Source organism: Passer domesticus, chromosome 5 (assembly GCF_036417665.1).
Source record: "Passer domesticus isolate bPasDom1 chromosome 5, bPasDom1.hap1, whole genome shotgun sequence".
Taxonomy (NCBI): Eukaryota; Metazoa; Chordata; class Aves; order Passeriformes; family Passeridae; genus Passer; species Passer domesticus.
Window position 1 is genome coordinate 46,693,412 of NC_087478.1, and position 18,443 is coordinate 46,711,854.

General features: G+C 37.3%; 1 protein-coding gene and 1 long non-coding RNA gene across 12 annotated transcripts in view; one reads left to right on the top strand and one right to left on the bottom strand.

The window, feature by feature from the left end:
* The window catches only part of IFT56 (intraflagellar transport 56), a 57,834-nt gene that overhangs the window by 34,511 nt on the left and 4,880 nt on the right, over positions 1 to 18,443 (top strand). For 4 of the 11 annotated variants that reach the window (XM_064420005.1, XM_064420008.1, XM_064420009.1 and 1 more), the window contains 5 exons: positions 2,080 to 2,163; positions 4,339 to 4,408; positions 6,824 to 6,930; positions 9,116 to 9,249; positions 10,629 to 10,981. In XM_064420005.1, coding sequence (XP_064276075.1) covers positions 2,080 to 2,163; positions 4,339 to 4,408; positions 6,824 to 6,930; positions 9,116 to 9,249; positions 10,629 to 10,740 — 507 coding nt within the window. In that variant the 3' untranslated portion in view covers positions 10,741 to 10,981. Of the gene's footprint in view, positions 1 to 2,079; positions 2,164 to 4,338; positions 4,409 to 6,823; positions 6,931 to 9,115; positions 9,250 to 10,628; positions 10,982 to 18,116; positions 18,299 to 18,443 lie in introns of those variants that run through there. The other 7 variants (XM_064420003.1, XM_064420004.1, XM_064420002.1 and 4 more) reach the window with 5 other exon arrangements.
* Positions 13,174 to 18,353, bottom strand: LOC135300507 (uncharacterized). Its single transcript, XR_010362342.1, has 3 exons — positions 18,270 to 18,353; positions 17,655 to 17,749; positions 13,174 to 16,089 (listed from the first exon to the last, which is right to left on the bottom strand). It is a non-coding gene; the product is annotated as an uncharacterized LOC135300507 (long non-coding RNA).

Sequence of the window (18,443 nt, forward strand, 5' to 3'; positions counted from 1 at the left end):
GACATTATAACAATGTCAGGCAATAACTGAGTGAAAAACAACCTGATTCAGGCTCTGCTGAGTTGTGGGAGTTCTTCAATTTTAAGCTGGGTGTCTGAATGTGCCATTGAAATGGACATCATTCAGAAGACAGTTGGTTTTATGAAAACATTGAAGATCTCTAAAAAGACCACTAAGTGTAAAGTCCAGTACATACAATATAGTTTAAAAAAAAGAAAAAAAAGGAAAAAATAAATTAGCTGCTGTGAATGTGTTGTATTATCAACAGCACTTGTTAATTTCTCCTGGTTTTGGTTTTGCAGTAGGTCTGGTCTCTCACACTTATATGGCCAGGACAGAATGACACATTTTTTGAGTTTGGTTGTTGACAAAGGCTCTTCTCCGTTTTAATTAAGAAATACAACGGGGTCTACTTGAACAGAAGAAAGCATTCATGCAGTAAAACTAGCATCTGGCTCACCAGCTTCGCTTGACCTGGGACTTGTGCTGATTCACATGAAACTACTGTTGAGAAAGAATGCAGTAAAGTGTCGTAATCCTCATATGGTGAAACCCATAGTTAGTTCACCACAAGGGCACTGAAATATTTTCTCAAACTGAGCTTAAGTTTCACCTAATTGGTTCATGCTCATGCTATCACACAGCTTGCTGTATTTGCTGGCTTGTGCACACTACCATAGACTGTTTGGATGAAACCTGGACATCTGGCAAATAGTGGCAATCCCTCACCTTTCCTTTCAAGGCACTAGCTTGATGTGTGTGGGTAAACTAAATCAGTATCCTTTGCAGACTGCCTTTGACAGTGAAAGGAAGATGTTCCTCAGTGTCCTTACACTATGTAAGAAGATACTACTGAGAAAGGGATTTGTGCCTTGCTTCGTTTACCTTTTGTACAGTCCCAACTATGCTTTTTACTTCCTCCTCACTCTAAAGAGGGGAAAAAACCGAAAAAACCAAAAGTTTGATCTTCCTACACAAGTTCCATTTCCTTTATAAGTTTTGTATAAGGAAAAACATTTCTCTTCCTTACACTTTGCTGTTATGCACACGGAGATGCTTTCTTGCAGTAACTATATTGCATAAACCACCTATTTTTCCACTCTCTCTCATAAGCACTGCACCGGTGCTGGGCAGGGATCCTCAGTCCCATTCATGTTTGCATCTGGTATTGTCTTCTGTCATACCTCTGCCAGCTCTACTGGTCTGGCAGTGTGGGACGGTGCTGAATGTAGAACACAGCTGACTTTTGGTCCTCTGAGTTATACTTCAGTCTGACTGTGATCAGGTCAACCCCAAATGTCAGCCTAACCTGTACCTTGAGTTACATTTCCTGCTTTGACCCATGTAGCTTTTCAGAGAAGATACAGCTAGTTGAATCTGATGTGTTCTAAACCAGATGTTTCATATCTAGTGTTATGGGAGGGAAAAACTTAGTGTTACACTTCAACTAGAGAGAAGGGTACAAAGCTTTAAGCAAGGCTTGCTTAAAGAAGTGCCATTACCTGATGTGCTGCCTGCTACAGCCCAGTACTGTGGCTTCACCTCCATCATGAGATCCTTTTTGTCAGATTAGCATCCATCACATAACCAGATGCACAGGATTTCTTGATAAACCTTGACGAGTCTTGGAAGAACAAACTGTTTTGTTTGTCTTAAACTGCCTTTAAGACTCAAGGAATTCAACTGCCTATTTACCCACCCTAGTGGTGAAATAAGTGCTTGGGAAGTGAAAGAGACCATGGCAGCACAGCATGTCTTCACATGCCCCAAGTGAAAATTATACCCACAAAAGCTGCCACTGCAATTTTAAGCTTGGAACATTTTCCAGATCTCTCATAGTTAATATTGTGGAATGTTTCAGCAGTGTTTGTAGTCATGAATGTAGGATGGAAAAGCTAGTCCATAATTTTTCAGCCCACTGTTTATAAATACCGTATGTCCCTAATGTGGGATTTTCTTTTCCTTCCCATTGCCTTCTTTATATGGTCTGACTCAGATTGAGGCGGGGGATGTATTTCTGATGGTATTTTATCATGGGAGGAGGTTTTTTTGTTGTATTTATTTTTCCATATTTTTCAGAGTTACTTCTACAACAATGACACTTTTAACTTCAACTATGCCCAAGCCAAAGCTGCAATGGGCAATTTTAGTGAAGCTGAAGAGGTATGTATTTATTTTCTTTGAAAAAAATCAGTGGAAACATTTCCCCCATATTCCCCTATTTCCTTCCTTTTCTTCACCCAGATATTCATGTTGGTTGAAAATAAGCAGGTTCTGTGGAACATCTTCTTCCCCTTCTTAGGGGAACTGAAACTCTCAGTGAGCACTATTCAGAAAAGATTATCTTGCTAATCTGGTAATGTGAGGTATACAGGGAGTCATGCTGCTTGTGGTGCATCACAAGAGTGCTTGCAGCTACCTCTAATTGATCAAAGAATGGCCTCTTAATCAGATTTTCTACGCTTTGTCTGGGATCCTAGGCACTCTTTTTGTTCCGACTGAGTAGGGCATGCTAAGTAAAAGACACTGAATAGTTAAGAGCTTCTAGGTGTCCCTAGAAATTTGTGTTTAAAAAAAAAATCTTCCTCTGGGATATGTGGGAGGAAAAGAGGAAGTGCTCACTATCTTATTCAGCAGCATTCATATGCAGCTGGAAGAGATTAACTTCTACACCCAGTACTTTTTTATGTCTGTGTGCAGCAGAAACTTAATTACAACTAAAATATGCAAAAGCAAATAGCTATTATGAAGGTGGAAGCAACATTTTCCACAAGACCAGAAAAGAAGACAAGCCACAAAAAAAATCCCACACCACATAGTCTAAAGTGAATCATATAGGTTTGGTTGATTTGGAGTTTATGTTTTGTTCTGTTTTTCCAGTCTTTCTAACTTTTTAACTATCCAAATTTGTCAATAATAGAGCCCCCCTGACTTTACAACTTGTCTCTTCCCCACATCCCTACCTTCCCATCCAGCACCCTCACCCCTTCATTTCTGTGACCCAAAATTGCATCTCTCTTTAAGAAAAATATCCAAGACTTTAAGGAAGATGGATATCTATTTCAATTCAACAAACTTTCAATTCACTTAGCCTCATGAAAATCTTTCAAAACTATGCTAGCAGGCTGTGCTGATTCCTGAAACTCCATAAAAATGATAATGCTATAAGTAAGTTTTAGCAGCAAGTAGGCAGTAAAGAAACACAAAGTTTAAACTCCTATTAATCTACATTTTTCCTCTTATGTTTTTTAGAAGCTGTTCTATAGAAACTTGTGTTATATAGGTGATGCATTTAAATACCAGGATTATATAATTACATTGATTCATCTGGCCTCATGTCTGATCTTAGGTTGTGATGACAGTTCCATATAAAGCTCAGCCTTCCCCAGTGTCTCATAAACTTGTTAAACATCTACATATAGTACTTACTAAGTTATTTAAAAGCATACCTCCCTGGACATAATAAAATGAAACATATGATAAAGTGCTACTTACAGTGATAATGCTGCTTTATTTTTATTTCTTCCCTATTACTCCTTCTCCTTCCCCCCTAAATTAGGAGATCACTAATTTTTAAGGAATACAAATGTCAGTAATTTGTGTAACTCACTGTTGCACAAGTACATGCATCTATTCCTGTAAAGGTATTTTGATTTTTGCCAGTAGCATCCAAATTGTATAGTTACAAATATACATGACAGAGGCATAAATAGCTTTCATTTTTCTTTGAGCAAAGCCAGAGTACATTTTAAAATGTATAACTTCCCCCACACATCCCTTTTTATGCAGCATGTAACAAACCTGTATTTGTTCAGTAAGGTACAAAAGATGAATGCTTTGCCTGAGAATCTTACTGAAACCGAAATGGTTCAAAATGGCTTATTGCACACCATGATCTGACATGTATGGAAGGAAAGTCTCATCTGTATGTGAAACTTGTAGTATTTCAAGAAGATGCTAGTACAATTGCTTGCATTACTTTCTAAACAAACACATTCCAAATAGCTTTTCCCACAGGCCCAGTGTTCCTTTGTGCTGTTTGTGTTGCATGGCCGCCCACTGGCGCTTGTTCAGGGCTGGCCGCACCCTCTGCACAGCTTGGTGTTCTGAAGCTGCACAAGTCCCTTGACAAACAGGGCACTGTGTGAATCCTCCACCTACTCCACACAGAGGGATGCCCCCTACACTGCTATTGCCAAACTCTATACCCAAACCCTTCTCATGAGCAGTTGTTTGTGTGACTTAAACCTTATCTGTGTGTTGAAATGAGGAAGGTTTGCCTTCTGTTTGTTTAAAAGTACATGCATGTATAATCTTTCATTTTCCTTCTTCCTGCAGGTGTTCCTTTTGATCCAGAGTGAGAAGATAAAAAGTGATTTTGTTTACCTTAGCTGGCTGGCTCGCTGCTGTGAGTCACTTTACTTTCAGCATTGCAGAATACAGATCCTCCTCTATTGCGTCAGTCCTGGCAATTCACTGTCCTAATTTAATTTAATGTTGTAGGAGGATTCAGGACTATGAAAGTGAAAAGCTGATTGCACTAGTTATAGTGTGGGTGGTTATTGCACCTTTCATACCTCTGGCTTTTATAAGCAATTACTGCTTCAGTGCAGTGCTGTTATAGTACTGTCAATGCAGCTTTGTCCTGACCAGTGACCCTTTTTCTTCTCAATTGTCTACTCAATTGCTTGAGTGAAGACTTTCTGTCTTAAAAGACTGAGTTACAACTCTAAAATGTTCAGAGTGGAACACAAAATAGAAGCATTCATACTGGGTCAGGCTCAAGGGTCTGTCTGCCTTCAAGGTTAGCCACTGTCATATGTCTAGGGAAGAGAGGAATCAGGCAAGCATACGTGGTATTTTTCTTCCTACCATGTTACTCCACGTTGTCCAAACTCCTGTGCCTGAGGGATATCCTTATAATCTCCAGCATGTGTTTTTCTTCCAAAAACTCTTAGAAGAGTTCTTTCCTTGAATTCCTTGAATCCAGGAAACTTTTGCTGTGTTTAATATCCTATAGCAAATCTTATTTACTTTTATTTACCAGTTTTTAAAACACTGCAGAGTATACCACAGTACAGAGACAGCTGCAGTGCCACATGTACAAAATAGTATAGAAGTGGGCTTTTCTGAGAACTCAAGTCTGAGACTCCCTAGGCTAATCATTTTCCTTACAGTGACTCAAAACAAAAATGTTTTCTTATCAAACCATTTCCAGCAGTTATACCTGGAATGTAAATATGTATGTTTTGGGATGTTATGCCATATTGCAAATGTAGTAAACATCTCCTAACATGATCTTTCCAGACAGGCACATCACACATAGGGATACCTATCTATGACTCTGTTTTAGGATATGCGAGTTTATTTCCTTTTTAATTAAGCTGCAGTACCAGATTGTGTTTGAGTGCTTTATATATGAATGTTTTGTTTGAATTTTTTATGAGAATGATGAATATAGTTACCTTATTGTGTCAAGTATGTAAATTACTAACAGATCATATTATAATACATTAATGTCAGAGCATAACTAGGGATTGAGTAGTAAACAATTCAATGCTGAAATATTTCCAAGGGGCAGATAGTACCAGAGATGCATCCTTTTGCATGACAAAATGTAATATTTGTTTAGTATTATAGTACTTTTTATACCAAATTCTTCTTGAAGAGAATGTCAAAGAAACATTGGATTAGCATGGAACTGCATTGCTCTAGGCAGATTGGTGCTGGAAATTGAGAACTGCCTGTTTACCACTGTGTATGGTATTTGAAGCTGATGAGAGATAAATCCAATTTGATGTCTGGCTGCCTCCTAAATGAGAAGAGTCTATACATTCTGTGATTTTGTGTTACATGTTTGTTGTTGATTACCAGCCATTCTACCTGCAATATAAGTATAGACACAGTGGACACAGATATAACAAGCTAAACAGTCCCTCTTTTGAAAAAGCACAAGAGTGATCCTTATGTGAATAGCCAGGTACTCTCAGAGCAGCTGTTAAGGCTTGAAAAAGAAAGGAAAACTTACTTTAATTTTCTTTTCTCCCAGTGTTTGAATGAACCTGGAATTATGAATACCAACCATAGATTCAAGAGAATGTCTTCTTATCACCAAGAAATAGAACCTTTGTGTTTAAACACCCTAGTAGATGTCTACTCATCAAGAGAGAAGATTCAGATTCATTTATTTCTAACTGTGTGTACCAGTGATGTTTAAAGACCAATGAAAAATTCTAGTCATATACACAAATTTAAAACCAGCAGGGGATCTCAGGAATTTAGAAACAATTTTTTCTAGTAATGACAAGTTTTGTTCTGCTTGGAAGGGCTTCAACCTCTGCCCTCTCCTTTTGATTTGTTATGAATCATGGAAATTGAATGTTTAGATTGACATGGGCACCAAGTATTAAATACCTCAGTTTGGTGCCCATTAATTTTTTTTTATGTGTAACAACAATTCTAAATCTTACCATATAAATGGATTGCTATAGTTCATTGTCTTGCATAAAAAACTTCTCTGATGCTCTCCATTCTGTTCCTTAATCACATCTGAAATCGTGAGAGTTGTTCTTATTACTTATCTGTGAAATATAAATTAAGATAAACACTATAATTATTCCTCTTGACACTGGTATTCTCTGCTGAATTGGCTGTTATCACTAGTAGGGCAGAAGATAAGGACAAATACCCCTTCCCAGCTTCATGCTCATGGCTGAGACATTTACATTAAACAAAGATATACACTAATATCTGTTCCACCTGCCACTGAATATTGTGCATAGCATATTCTTTTCACAAATCCAGCTTTTTCTTGTTATTGCAGATATTATGAATAAGAAACCACAGCTAGCCTGGAAGCTCTATCTGAAGATGGAAACATCAGGGGACTCCTTTAACCTATTGCAGCTCATTGCAAATGATTGTTACAAAGTGAGTTTTCTCTTTAGAGCTTGGTGTATGACATGTTAATTCAGTGATTGTAGCAACAGTCATTTTTTGACAGTTTTTATCATTGTCATCACTAGTGAATTTTCTGTTATAACAGCAGGATGTCTAATAATGTGCATGAGCCAGCAAGGATTAGTCAGTATTTTAACCTACAGACCTTTTTGGTAGAGAACCCATTGATAGAATGGATAATATTGGTAGAATATTGGTAAATTACTGCATGCTTGAGCTATCCATAATGATAACAGTTGCTTCTCCTACTAGGGATTCTTTATGGGTAGAAAGGACAAAAAACTTTAAAGGAAAAAAAACCTAGCATAGATTCAGTGATATGCCTCATGCTGCCTTCTTGTTTTTTTTTTTTTCCTTTGGGTCAGGACAGTATTTTCCATAAAGTGTGTAATGGGAGATACTCCTTGTGATCTCAGAAGCAGTATTCTAAAACTGAAGTATTATCCCTTGTGTGTCTTTCAAGTACTCAGTTACCATCTTACCCTAAAAGTCTAGTTGCTCAAGCAAGTGACTATGCCTCTGGTGCTTCCCATAGATGCAATTTGTGAAAGCAGGTTGACAATCAGTCCTCATGTAAAATCTCTCTTTAGATCATTTAAAGTCTCACTTAAATCAGTTGATTGCTTTGCCCGAATTCTTTTCAAAACCTTCTTGTCCTGAAGAGAAGTAGCTCCATATTTTGGATTTATCTAGAGCTCTTAAAAGCTGCATTTATAGAATTAATTTTTTCAGCCTAATTATGTGTGTACATATGGCCATAAGTGACTGCTCCAAAATTGTTACCTTAGTAATATAACTTGTCTTTCTACACTAACAGCCATTGTTCCTCTTGAACTAAATGGCAAGGTCCGTGTTGTTTGATTTTATGTGGCATTTTTCAGTTGCTTCTGAAACATTACATTATATTGGAGATCCACAGACAGCCGATCTAAGTTACCAGAGATGTAAGTTAAGAAGGCAGTTGCATTAGGCTTTGCTCAATGGAAAACAAAATGAGCATGAATGGAACAAGGTCAGCAGTGCCCTGAGAGGTGGTGTAGCTGGATACCTCATTGCTGTGCTGATAGAAATTGTTCAGCGAGGAAGTTGGCACGCAGGATTTCATGCTAATTTCTTGATGCTTTTTATGCAATATCCCATCTTGTCCATATGGGGAACAGCACATGACTTGGGGTGAAGATTTATGTCAGATAGAAGGAGAACATTAAACCTGTACCTGCTTAGTGGAACTAGATCAGATACTAATTTGGATAAATCAGTATTCTAATTTTTTCTTTTTAGCTGACACATCTGATAGTGTTCATACTCATTATCTTTATTCCCATACGTTTAAGTGTTTGCCAGTCACCAGTGGTTAATATCAACATTTATATGAAGAGAATTATTACTCATCCTGTAGTACCAGTGTTTCTCTGACTAAGGTTTCCAAATGTAGCTCCCACAGCCTGCACTTTTTTCTCTGCAGGCTTCCAGCTACCAAAGCACAGGAGGTTGTGCTCAGTCTGCCTTCTGTGATCTCTCATGGAAAGATGCTAGTCACAAACAGCATTGCCCTTCAGGCTTGCTCAAGTGGAGAGCACTCATACAGCCCACCTGAGATGTGCTGTGCTGACTTCAAAAGCCACAGTTAATCTGGTCACTCCTTTTGCATTGACTGTTGCCAAGCAACTTGCTCCTGGTTCCCAATTACAAATAGAGAACCTAAGGCAGAAAAGATAGGGTACTGGATTTTCCTGTGCTAAGGAAAATTTTGGATTGTAGAGTCACTGAATCTTCTTTTGTACTGTATTGTAACAGTGAAGAAAAAAGATTAAGTTAAACCCAGAAGATAAACAAATATGTGGCCATGTCTACATGAAGAAATGTGGTTTCATTTTCAAATGTCTGGACTAGTTGAAGGTTAGGATTCTGTCAAGGGTTTTGGTATAGTTGGTATGACACTAGATAAGGGCACCTCAAAAAAAGATGTTGTAATACCACCTGTTTCCCATTTCTCTAACTGTAGTGTCCCTGTTCTGTGTCACTTGCTGCCTGCAGAAAAACAGGAAAATGCACATTTCTTCTACAGCTTACTGCTGATATCAGAAAACTGGGCTCAGTGGTTTTAATCCCCTTCTGAAAGGTGGTCAGGAATAATGTTTCACTTTCTGTGCAGATGCGTCAGTTTTACTATTCAGCCAAAGCCTTTGATGTTCTGGAGAGACTGGACAATAATCCTGAATACTGGGAAGGCAAGAGAGGTGCTTGTGTGGGTGTATTTCAAATGATCTTAGCTGGCCGAGAAGCAAAGTGAGTATTCTGTGTTGTATCTGAATTTATTTTGCTCTTTTCCTATTTTCAGCTAGCTGTAAGCCAGAATCATAATCTCAGCTTTAGGACTACATATCATCTTCCAATCTTTTATTGACCTTTCAGAGAATAGACACTCCATCCAGAGGCTCCATATGCAGTCTTCAGCTGGAAGTTTTATCTTCCACACCAACAGTTATAGAATATATGATAGAGAATAATATATGAGCAAGTGCTGTGGACTATAAAATACCAAAATACTTTAGTCATCATCACTAGGAAAAGTAAGGTTCTAAATGTAGTAGTATGTTCATGGACTGGGAGAAAGCACCATCATTTCATGTTGATGGTATAAGAATGGAAGACTATCACATGACATTTTAAAATGCATAGAACAGAACTAAGGAAACATTTACTCAACACTGTAGGAAGGACATGATTTCTATAAACAAAGAGTAGATGAGACTGTGCTTTCATTAAAATTTGCCTTCTGAAGACACTGACCGTGTCACACAAATATACTTACTTGATGAAAGCTTAAAGGAAATCATCTGTGTTACTGATAATTTTGTTTTCGGCCCATTTCACTGGATGGGGGAATGAGAGAGAGCAGTGAAGCTGTATTTAAGAACTGCTCCCTTGTGAATATTCTGCTGTGATGCCAGATGGCCATTGTCTTCTGGCCAAAGTTGCTGTTTCCTACATGACTGGTAGGTGTGTGTATCTTGGCTTCTACACCTCCCTTCTCTTCACTTCTCTACTGGAATAATCTCATTAGCTACTATACCTTTCAAATGTCCTTTTAGCAATCACTGCAGCAGATGCAGTAAAATACACATAACTTGCCTGTTTTTCAAAATATGCAATTAAGTTCTTACTGTAAACTAACTGACAAACTGCATCAGGATTTATATATGTTTAATAATAGCAGGGTTATTCCATTAGGAATGTTGATTTCCATGTTATTTGTGTTTATGTGTATTGTGTTATGTGTAAAGTGCTTTGACAGCATTAAGCTAGATGTTGCCATACTGAAGAGTAACAAATAACATTAAAGATTTTTTTTCTGGGGAACAGTTTTGCAAGAGTGAGGGTATGTTACAAATACACACATATGCACACACTAAACTAATTACATTTTGGTGATTTTATTTTTTTGATTATCATTTCTTTACAATTGTATGCAAGACTTTTTCGTTGGTCACTTTTTTTGTCCCTGGGATCGCATGTGGTGTGCATTTTAACCTATTGCAGCACTGCAGATGTATGGACCTCTCTGTCTCAGAGAACCTATGTTTTGTGAAACGGTTTGATATGAGCAGTTTATTGTATCAGTTAGGTGTAACCCTCACTTAAATCTTTGCTATTCACCTTTGTAGAGAGACCCTGCGGGAAGTTCTGCACCTTCTGAAGAGCACTGGTAATTCTCAAGTAGAGTACATTGTTCGTGTCATGAAAAAGTGGGCCAAGGAGAACAGAGTCCCTGTTTGAGTCAGTGTCACAGAATGATCCAGGTCAGTTGCTACTGTATGTCTGGCTGCAAGACAAAGGTCTTGGTTTCTCCTGTGCATTCTGGGTATCACCTTCCTTGTGGGACTTTAGGCATTCAAGCAAGTTGACCAGGCTGAGGAAGAGTGTCCTGCAGTGAGATTCAAAACATACAGCAAATTGGTTTTTGGGGGGGTTTTTGTTTCTTTTTTAAATTAAAACTTTCTTGGTACTTTTTCTGTTGCACCACTCTATTGCTCAAAGATTTTTTTCAACTTTCAATTTAGTTTCAATTGTCTACAAAATCAAGGTGCTCCTCAAATGTTCCCCACATTCCTCCACAAAAGTGACTGAACTGCGTGGTGGGGTTTTTTCCCCCAGCAAGACTTTTGGCCTCTGGAGAAGAACCATTTGTTACATGACTCAGACAAACCTACTTCAGCAAGTGATGGAATGTGGCAAATAGAGATGGTGACAGTGATACCACTAGGCACTGCTAGGGTATCAGATAATACAAAAGGCTTATACATAGAATCATATGATCATAAAATGGCTTAGGTTGGAAGGGACATTAAAGATCACCTAGTTCCAGCCTGCCATAGGCAGGTACAGCTTTCATTCAGAGCTGCTCAGGTTCCTCAGGGCTTTATCCAACATGGCCTTGAACAGTTCAAGGGGTGGGCCATCCACAACTGCTCTGGGTAACTTGCTCCAGTGCCTCACCACCCTCACAGTAAAGAATTTCTTCCTGATATCTAAGCTAAACATAATCTCAGTTTGAAACCATTCCCTCTGTCACTACATGCCCTTGTGAAAAATCTCTCTTCTTTAGGGCTTTTATAGATTACCTATCTGGGTAAAATACAAACCATATTCTGAGGAGTATCCTTTTCTGCATGAATTTCAATTACCAATACCTTAATTTGGGAATTTTTTTGTCTGTAAGGATTGTTTTCTCTCTTAACATCTTTTTCAGAGCGTGGAGATTTATTTGACTGATGGTATTGTTCAATCTCACTTTGAAATTTAACACTCAGAACATATATTCATGTTAATGTTGTTCATGAGAACTTTAGCAATCTGATGATAAAAACATCTTTTAATTATTTTGTTCAGCATTTACCACCATCATGAGCAATATATTCATTATACTTTTGGATTTATTATACTTTCCTATTTTTTTAAGGTGAATGGTTCAGGGAATACATAATTCTAAGAGAAGGCAACAGTTGTAACATAAAAATGTGTAATACATTTGATAGTAAAAAACATTTGTATATTATTTGTAATAGAAAACTTTACATTTTATAAATCTGTAAAATACTTAAGAAGTATTTTTTTATCTTTTGAGGGGAATTCAGAATACCATCTTCTCTACTGTCTGTAGATGCAATACTGTGCATTGATTAAAGCTCTTATTTTAATCTACAGTTGAATGTCTGATTGGTCTGTGTTGGTTCATATTGCAAAAGTTGAAATAGTGTATTCATTTTGCTGTGGAAGAGGGCAGGTTTGTGGCTCATTATTAAGTGCATGTTCATTAATCAGTCAAAGGCAAGCCAATGGCCTTGGTCCTGATGTTATGGTAGTTTGCTGAAACTGAGGCAGCTGGATGTATGTGGAACATGCACATCTTTCTGCCATATAATGTGTCTGGTTTTACTGCTTTAAGCAAAAAATGTGGGTATTATTGTTCAGGTGTCTAGAAGTGCATTGATAGTTGTGATTACTTGCACTTAAATCTAAAAACTGATCCATCACACTAGCAACAATAAGCCTTTCAGCAGGGGCAATGTTACAGTCCTTCAAGAGAGGTGTGAAAGGAGCAGTATTTTCACTGAAGGCAGTTACAAAACACTTCACTTGTGAACAGCATTTTTCTTTTCCATCTCAGTTTAATTAACTTGGAAACAGATTGGGAATATAATTATGAATCTTGGTACAAAGCTTCAAAAAATCATGTTGGTGGCTTTGTAGCAGATGTTAAATGCATCTAATTACTCCCTTTATCGAAGCTTAACCTGCAGGAGAGCTGAAGAGCATCCAAATCCATTACAGACCATTTTACATGTTGGTTGAATCTTCTGAAATAAGTGTGATGGTTTTGCAGCATAAGGGTTTGGGGGCCAATTTTAACTTCTCTTGTCTGTGACAAGAAGTTTTAATGCAGAAGGGAAGAAGTTGGTTTTTTTTAAACTCACCTTTATTTACCGTAGCCATAATGTCATATTTGATATGTTAAATAACATGGCGTTTAGCACAGTGCATTTTATTGACTGGCAATAAAGCTTTTATCATTTAAGATAAAACAGGGGACTGCAGGGCTTTGCCTTGAGCAGTGATGAAATAAGGTATTTTACATACTGTCTTAACATTTAGGTCTTGGTAATAGAACAGATATGTAGGTACTATTAAAACAGAACAAGAAAAGTACTAAAATACTGGTGTTTATTTTACCTTAGAAATACATCTAGAATGTGTGTTCCATTGTTTAATCTGAGGTCATATTCAAAGAACAGATATTAGAAGTTGCCTTGGCTGATACAGAAATGAAAGGTAGTAAAGAATAGATAAAATTTTATCCCTGTCCATTTCCATATTTCCCTAAACTGTAGAAATTTAAGGAGTCAAGGTACTCTAAATAGGATGGCTAGGACTGAAGGCAGATGACCTATTGAGCAAGCAGGCAGTGAAGAATGTATGTGCAGAGTCAGGGAAATGGGTAAATTTATTGGGCCAGGAGTAAGCGAATATAAAATTGAAACAGTGGCATTTCAGATAATGTAATGAAAGGAACACTAAAGCAGAAATTGCTGCATCATTATAATTTCAAGGAAGAATATGGAAATTAGAGTTATTTCTTATACTCTGAATAAGCATCTGATTCTGGAAAAAATAAGCTACAGAGAATGCACAGAAGCTGCTCTGCTAGCAATCATAGAATTAGTAGTGACTAGTAGAGAAAGCCAAACCCCAAACAGCGTGTAACTGCTTTTAGTTGAGTGTTGACCAATTCCTGATGGATAAGAAAGTCAACCTTGATTTAAACTTGTTAATACCTGAACAACAGCTATGACAGTAACACCTAAGTGAATTAAACTGGAGGCGACAAGTTCACTGTGAAAGAAAAGTCATGTCACATTACAGCTCTGGACTGTAGCAGCCATTTAGGTTGATGTGGTTCCCTCAGCTGCAAGCTGGCTCATTGATCTTCATAAGAAAGTTGTCTGAGCGTGAATGAGGAACTTGGCTAGTAGGCAGTCATACACAAAGTAAACAATTACTTAAATGGCTGTTGCTACCTGTAGCTTCACTATATGGGAGCTATACATACATTGAAGAAAACATCTAGATTTTGCCAACAGCTTTACTCTTCGACCATTTTTCTCTCTGTGCTATCTTCAGAAGTTACTTCCACTCACTCTTTTTGAAGTTTCATTTCCAAATTTCCCTCCTCCCTTTCAGTCTATGACATGGAGATTGAATAAGTAGACAATTGCATGAAAGTGTTACCAGTAACATTAAAATCAAGTCATTAATCATCTGATAGATAAGTTGGCCTGACACTATGTAGTGCAAGATGATAGATTTCACCAGTGTTGAATCCAATAACTAACTTGACTTACCATAAAGTACTTGCCAGAAAAACTTGAGTGTTAATTTGAAGATAGATAATGAAAAATCCATAGTTTTATTTTGAAATTTATTCAAATGCTTAAATCATATTTGCTTTTTTAGAAAGTGTACCTTAATTCTAAATTCAACTTATTTAGCCTTGTTTTCTAATATTCTGTTCTTCCAATGTTCATCATTGCTGTTAACCATTAAAGCCCGGCATTCTTTTGTTTTGTTTGGGTTTTTTGTGGTTTTCTTTGGAGTTTTTAATTCATCTTTTAAAGTGCAACAAGTCAATTCTTGCTTGTATGAGAGACTGATTCCCCTGTCAAGGTGTTTTGCTGGCTGGAACACTGGCAGTTGGTTTGCCAACAGTTGTTGTTTTTTTTTAAACATGGCTCCTTAGCACTGGGCATAATTTATCTCTGTATGTAACACTGGAATATACTTCTCCATACTCAAAGATTGCATTCACCCTTTTTGCCTTATCACGGGGGAGCCTCGCACTAAACTGGTTCTTGGCTGGGACATGGTATCTAGGATTTTTCCAGAACTGGTATTTTCCAGAATACAGTCTATCCTTTGGAAGAGACAGCCTACCTTTTGTTCTACAAAAATACATTTTGTTCAAATTTGCTTTGCTTTCCAGCTTATGCAGATCACTCTGCATGACTATTTATCCACGCTAATTACTAGTTTGTTTCTCTGGAGCTACTTATTAGCACAGTTTTACAGCTATATCTGAGTCATCAAGGGGTATGTTGGATCCTCCATACTTCCAGGATCCCCAAGACGTTGTTGATGACTGATGGCTGCTTTTCATCATTTATCATTCTCAACTTGTTTAACGTGTACCTTTCAGATATGGTGTTATGCTATTCTTTAAAACTAGTTATATGACATCAGAAACGTATGCATTGCACTTGCAGGAACTGCAGCACTGTTATATTCAGCTAAACTTGTAAAAGATCCATGTCATAGGAGATACTTCCCATTCATTCTTTCTTAAATGAGCCTTTCAACATCCCAGAGAGACTGATAGAATCCAGTTACTCAAGTCCTTTTGCGTAATTTGAAACAACTCTTTTTTTTGGCCCTGCAATCACATTTAGCCACTAAAAGGTTACCTTTGACTTTGCAGAGTTTAAGCTTTCATTTGAAACAAATAAAGCAGGCATTTCACATCTCTGGGCAAGGGAAAAATCCTAAATTCCTTATAGGTCTTGCTTAATTGATGAATTACACTAGCATCTATTTATAGATTTAAAAATAAAAGTAATGTCTATATTTAGTAAGAGCTGTGACTTTTGAGAAGACACAGTGACACAATGTATTCTTCAAATAAAAAGAGAGCTTCTGTTTCAATTCAGGCTTACATGCTTGAATTGTGCTTAGTTGCTTCACATTGTATTATTCTTAGTAATTCTTTAGAAGAATTTAAAATAATGTAGTAAAATAAATACTGGTCTTTAATATGTTTTTATGATAGACCTTCAAGACCACGGGTCTCTAGTTATTTGAACAGGAAATATGCTGTCTCATAGTTTGTAGTGATTCTCAGATACAGCTGAATCAAACTAAAAGGTGGGATACTATGTATGCTGTTCCATGAACCTAGGAATTGTATTGAGTTTTTTGCAGTCCTTAAACCACACTTTAAGCCGGTCCTTAATTGCAGATGAGTAATGAGCCTTAGACTCCACTGGATCACTGTAAGCAACTTCCATGTGGTTAGTTCTGTGAAAAAAAACCACACACAACAGTGCAGAATTATAAAAGGTAACATTTTAAGAACACATAATAATGTTGACATTGTTTACATCATGTAGTAAAGAACCATGCTCCAATTCCAACAGCTGCATTGTTCGTTGTAACAGCTACAATTTTCTTGGATGATTTTGTCCTTCTTAACCATGATGGGATCATTATGCATTTCTAAAGCTACTTGTACTCTTTCTTGCCTTACATTAATGGGTGAGGCCATTATATGGTGAGCCATTATGTGACAAAACTCCGTATCTTATTTTGCAGAGCTGGTGAATTAACTCAGATCACATGATGTCATTGTGTCTCATGAATCCGTGTGTGAAAGCTGTCTCTAAGAAAATGTTACAAAAATTAAATTACAAAACCTGATAAACCAAGTCTTAAACTGCTTGGTATATTCCCATACTGATGATTATCCTTATATTTTCATTCTGCCAGTTCAGTCTTACTTTTGTCTGACTTATTCATGACGCCACATGTGCTGAACTTAGTCATTACTGAACAAACTGAGAAGCTGTTTGTATAAAATTGTGGTGGTTTCCCCCACCATTTAAAGTCAAAGAGCTACTTTCTGGTCACAGCAAAGTAATTTCTGAGGCAAGCTTTACAAGACTCCCGACTCAGTTTAGCCAGTTGTTCTCAAGCAGGTTTTATCACTGTGTCCACTTTTCATTGTGCATATTCTCATTCCCTCCTGAGAGTTTTCCCTTCCCGTCTCCCCATTAATGTGATGGGGCCTTACAGGACTAACAGACTACTGCTAAAATACTGCTGTTTTCCACTTCTCACTTCCTCCCCTTGCTCTACCTCTGAGCATGACTTGCTTCACTTCCACTTCACAGGCATTCGAGGCAAGATATTTTCAGATTTGTAAAATGCTGTCCTGTGGAAGACTCAAAGTCTACATGACACTAAGAATAACTCAGTCTCTTAAAACAGTGAGGAAGTGTTCAGATAAGAGTAGACTCTACTGTTACTTAGCAATGTCAGGGGTAATTCTTTTAAGGCCAGAAAAATGACATCTGAAATAGAACTGTTATACAAAAAATGTAGCTTGATTTCACAAGCATTTTGGGTATGTAGTGTCCACTCTATTCTTAAAATCGTCACTTCTATTGCTGCTATTCTACACTTGTTTTAACATGCTCAAAAAACTTCAAGTCTTCTGAAAATCCAACTTGAGGTGGAAAAAATAGTTTTAAAGAATTTCATTTGTCTATTTAAATTATTCATGTATGAAAAATCGTTTTCATATGTAATTTTTCAGATGCTATTTTTAATGCTGTGGCAAATCAAAAGCAGCTTTGTGTTGAATCTGCAAGTTCGGTGTGTAGTTAATTCTCGATGATAAATACGTGCTTTGCTTTTTTGAAGGCAGTTTGGCTTGGAAATAAAATCATGGAAGTATGAAAATGCTGAGCTGCACATGCAAAGTATGCTTCTGCCTATTCTGATCATAAGCTTGTATGAATGTTAAAAATGTGGTAGTTTGTTTATGCAATCACTCTCACCTGTCTGTGATAATGTGCACTTACCTAGGTGTGGAGCTTACATCAGTAAAAGCAGTTCCCAAAGTGCTGAGAGGCATTAAAAAACTTGGTTAGGAAATTGGAGTTTTGGTAAAACCAGCCTGAAAGTGAAAGGAGGAACAAAAAAGAAAAATATTTCTTCAAGGTCACAGCAGATATTACTTTATTAATTATTATTATGTTATAATAACTTTTAGAAGGTTGCTTTACCATCTACATATATGTATTACATGAAATTCTCCTTTTTGGAGGATGATCATTGCATGACAGGTGTTGCCTGAACAGTAGCTATAATAATTTTAAATATATTACAGTATTTAATAAAAATAGGTTTCCTATAATTATCACAATATTTATATTTCACTAAAAACTAGGAAATATCACCGTGGCAAGTGACCAAGGCTGCTCTAGCCAGCAGTCTGCCTGAGTCCACTCTCAAGGACACTGAGAGTGTTTGTCTTCTCCTAGGTCAGCACCCACAAAGGAAACCCTGAGAGGGCAGATCTGTGGCATATTACCTTTTGTACTTCTGAGAATTACTTCCAGACCCTTTTAGCTCATTAAACAGCATTACTACAGCTTTTAGTGTAGAAATTGCAATTCAAACTGAGAACTCCCTACCTGGCTAGTCCTTCTTACTCGTGTTACAGGTGGGTGGCAGAGCTACAGGAAATCATGACTCATATTCTTGTGTGGCTTTCATTGCTATTGGGAGAATAAAAGCGGCAGACAGCAATGTAGAGATAAGACAATAACCTGACTCCGAAGTTTCAGACAGCCTGGTAATCTTTGGCT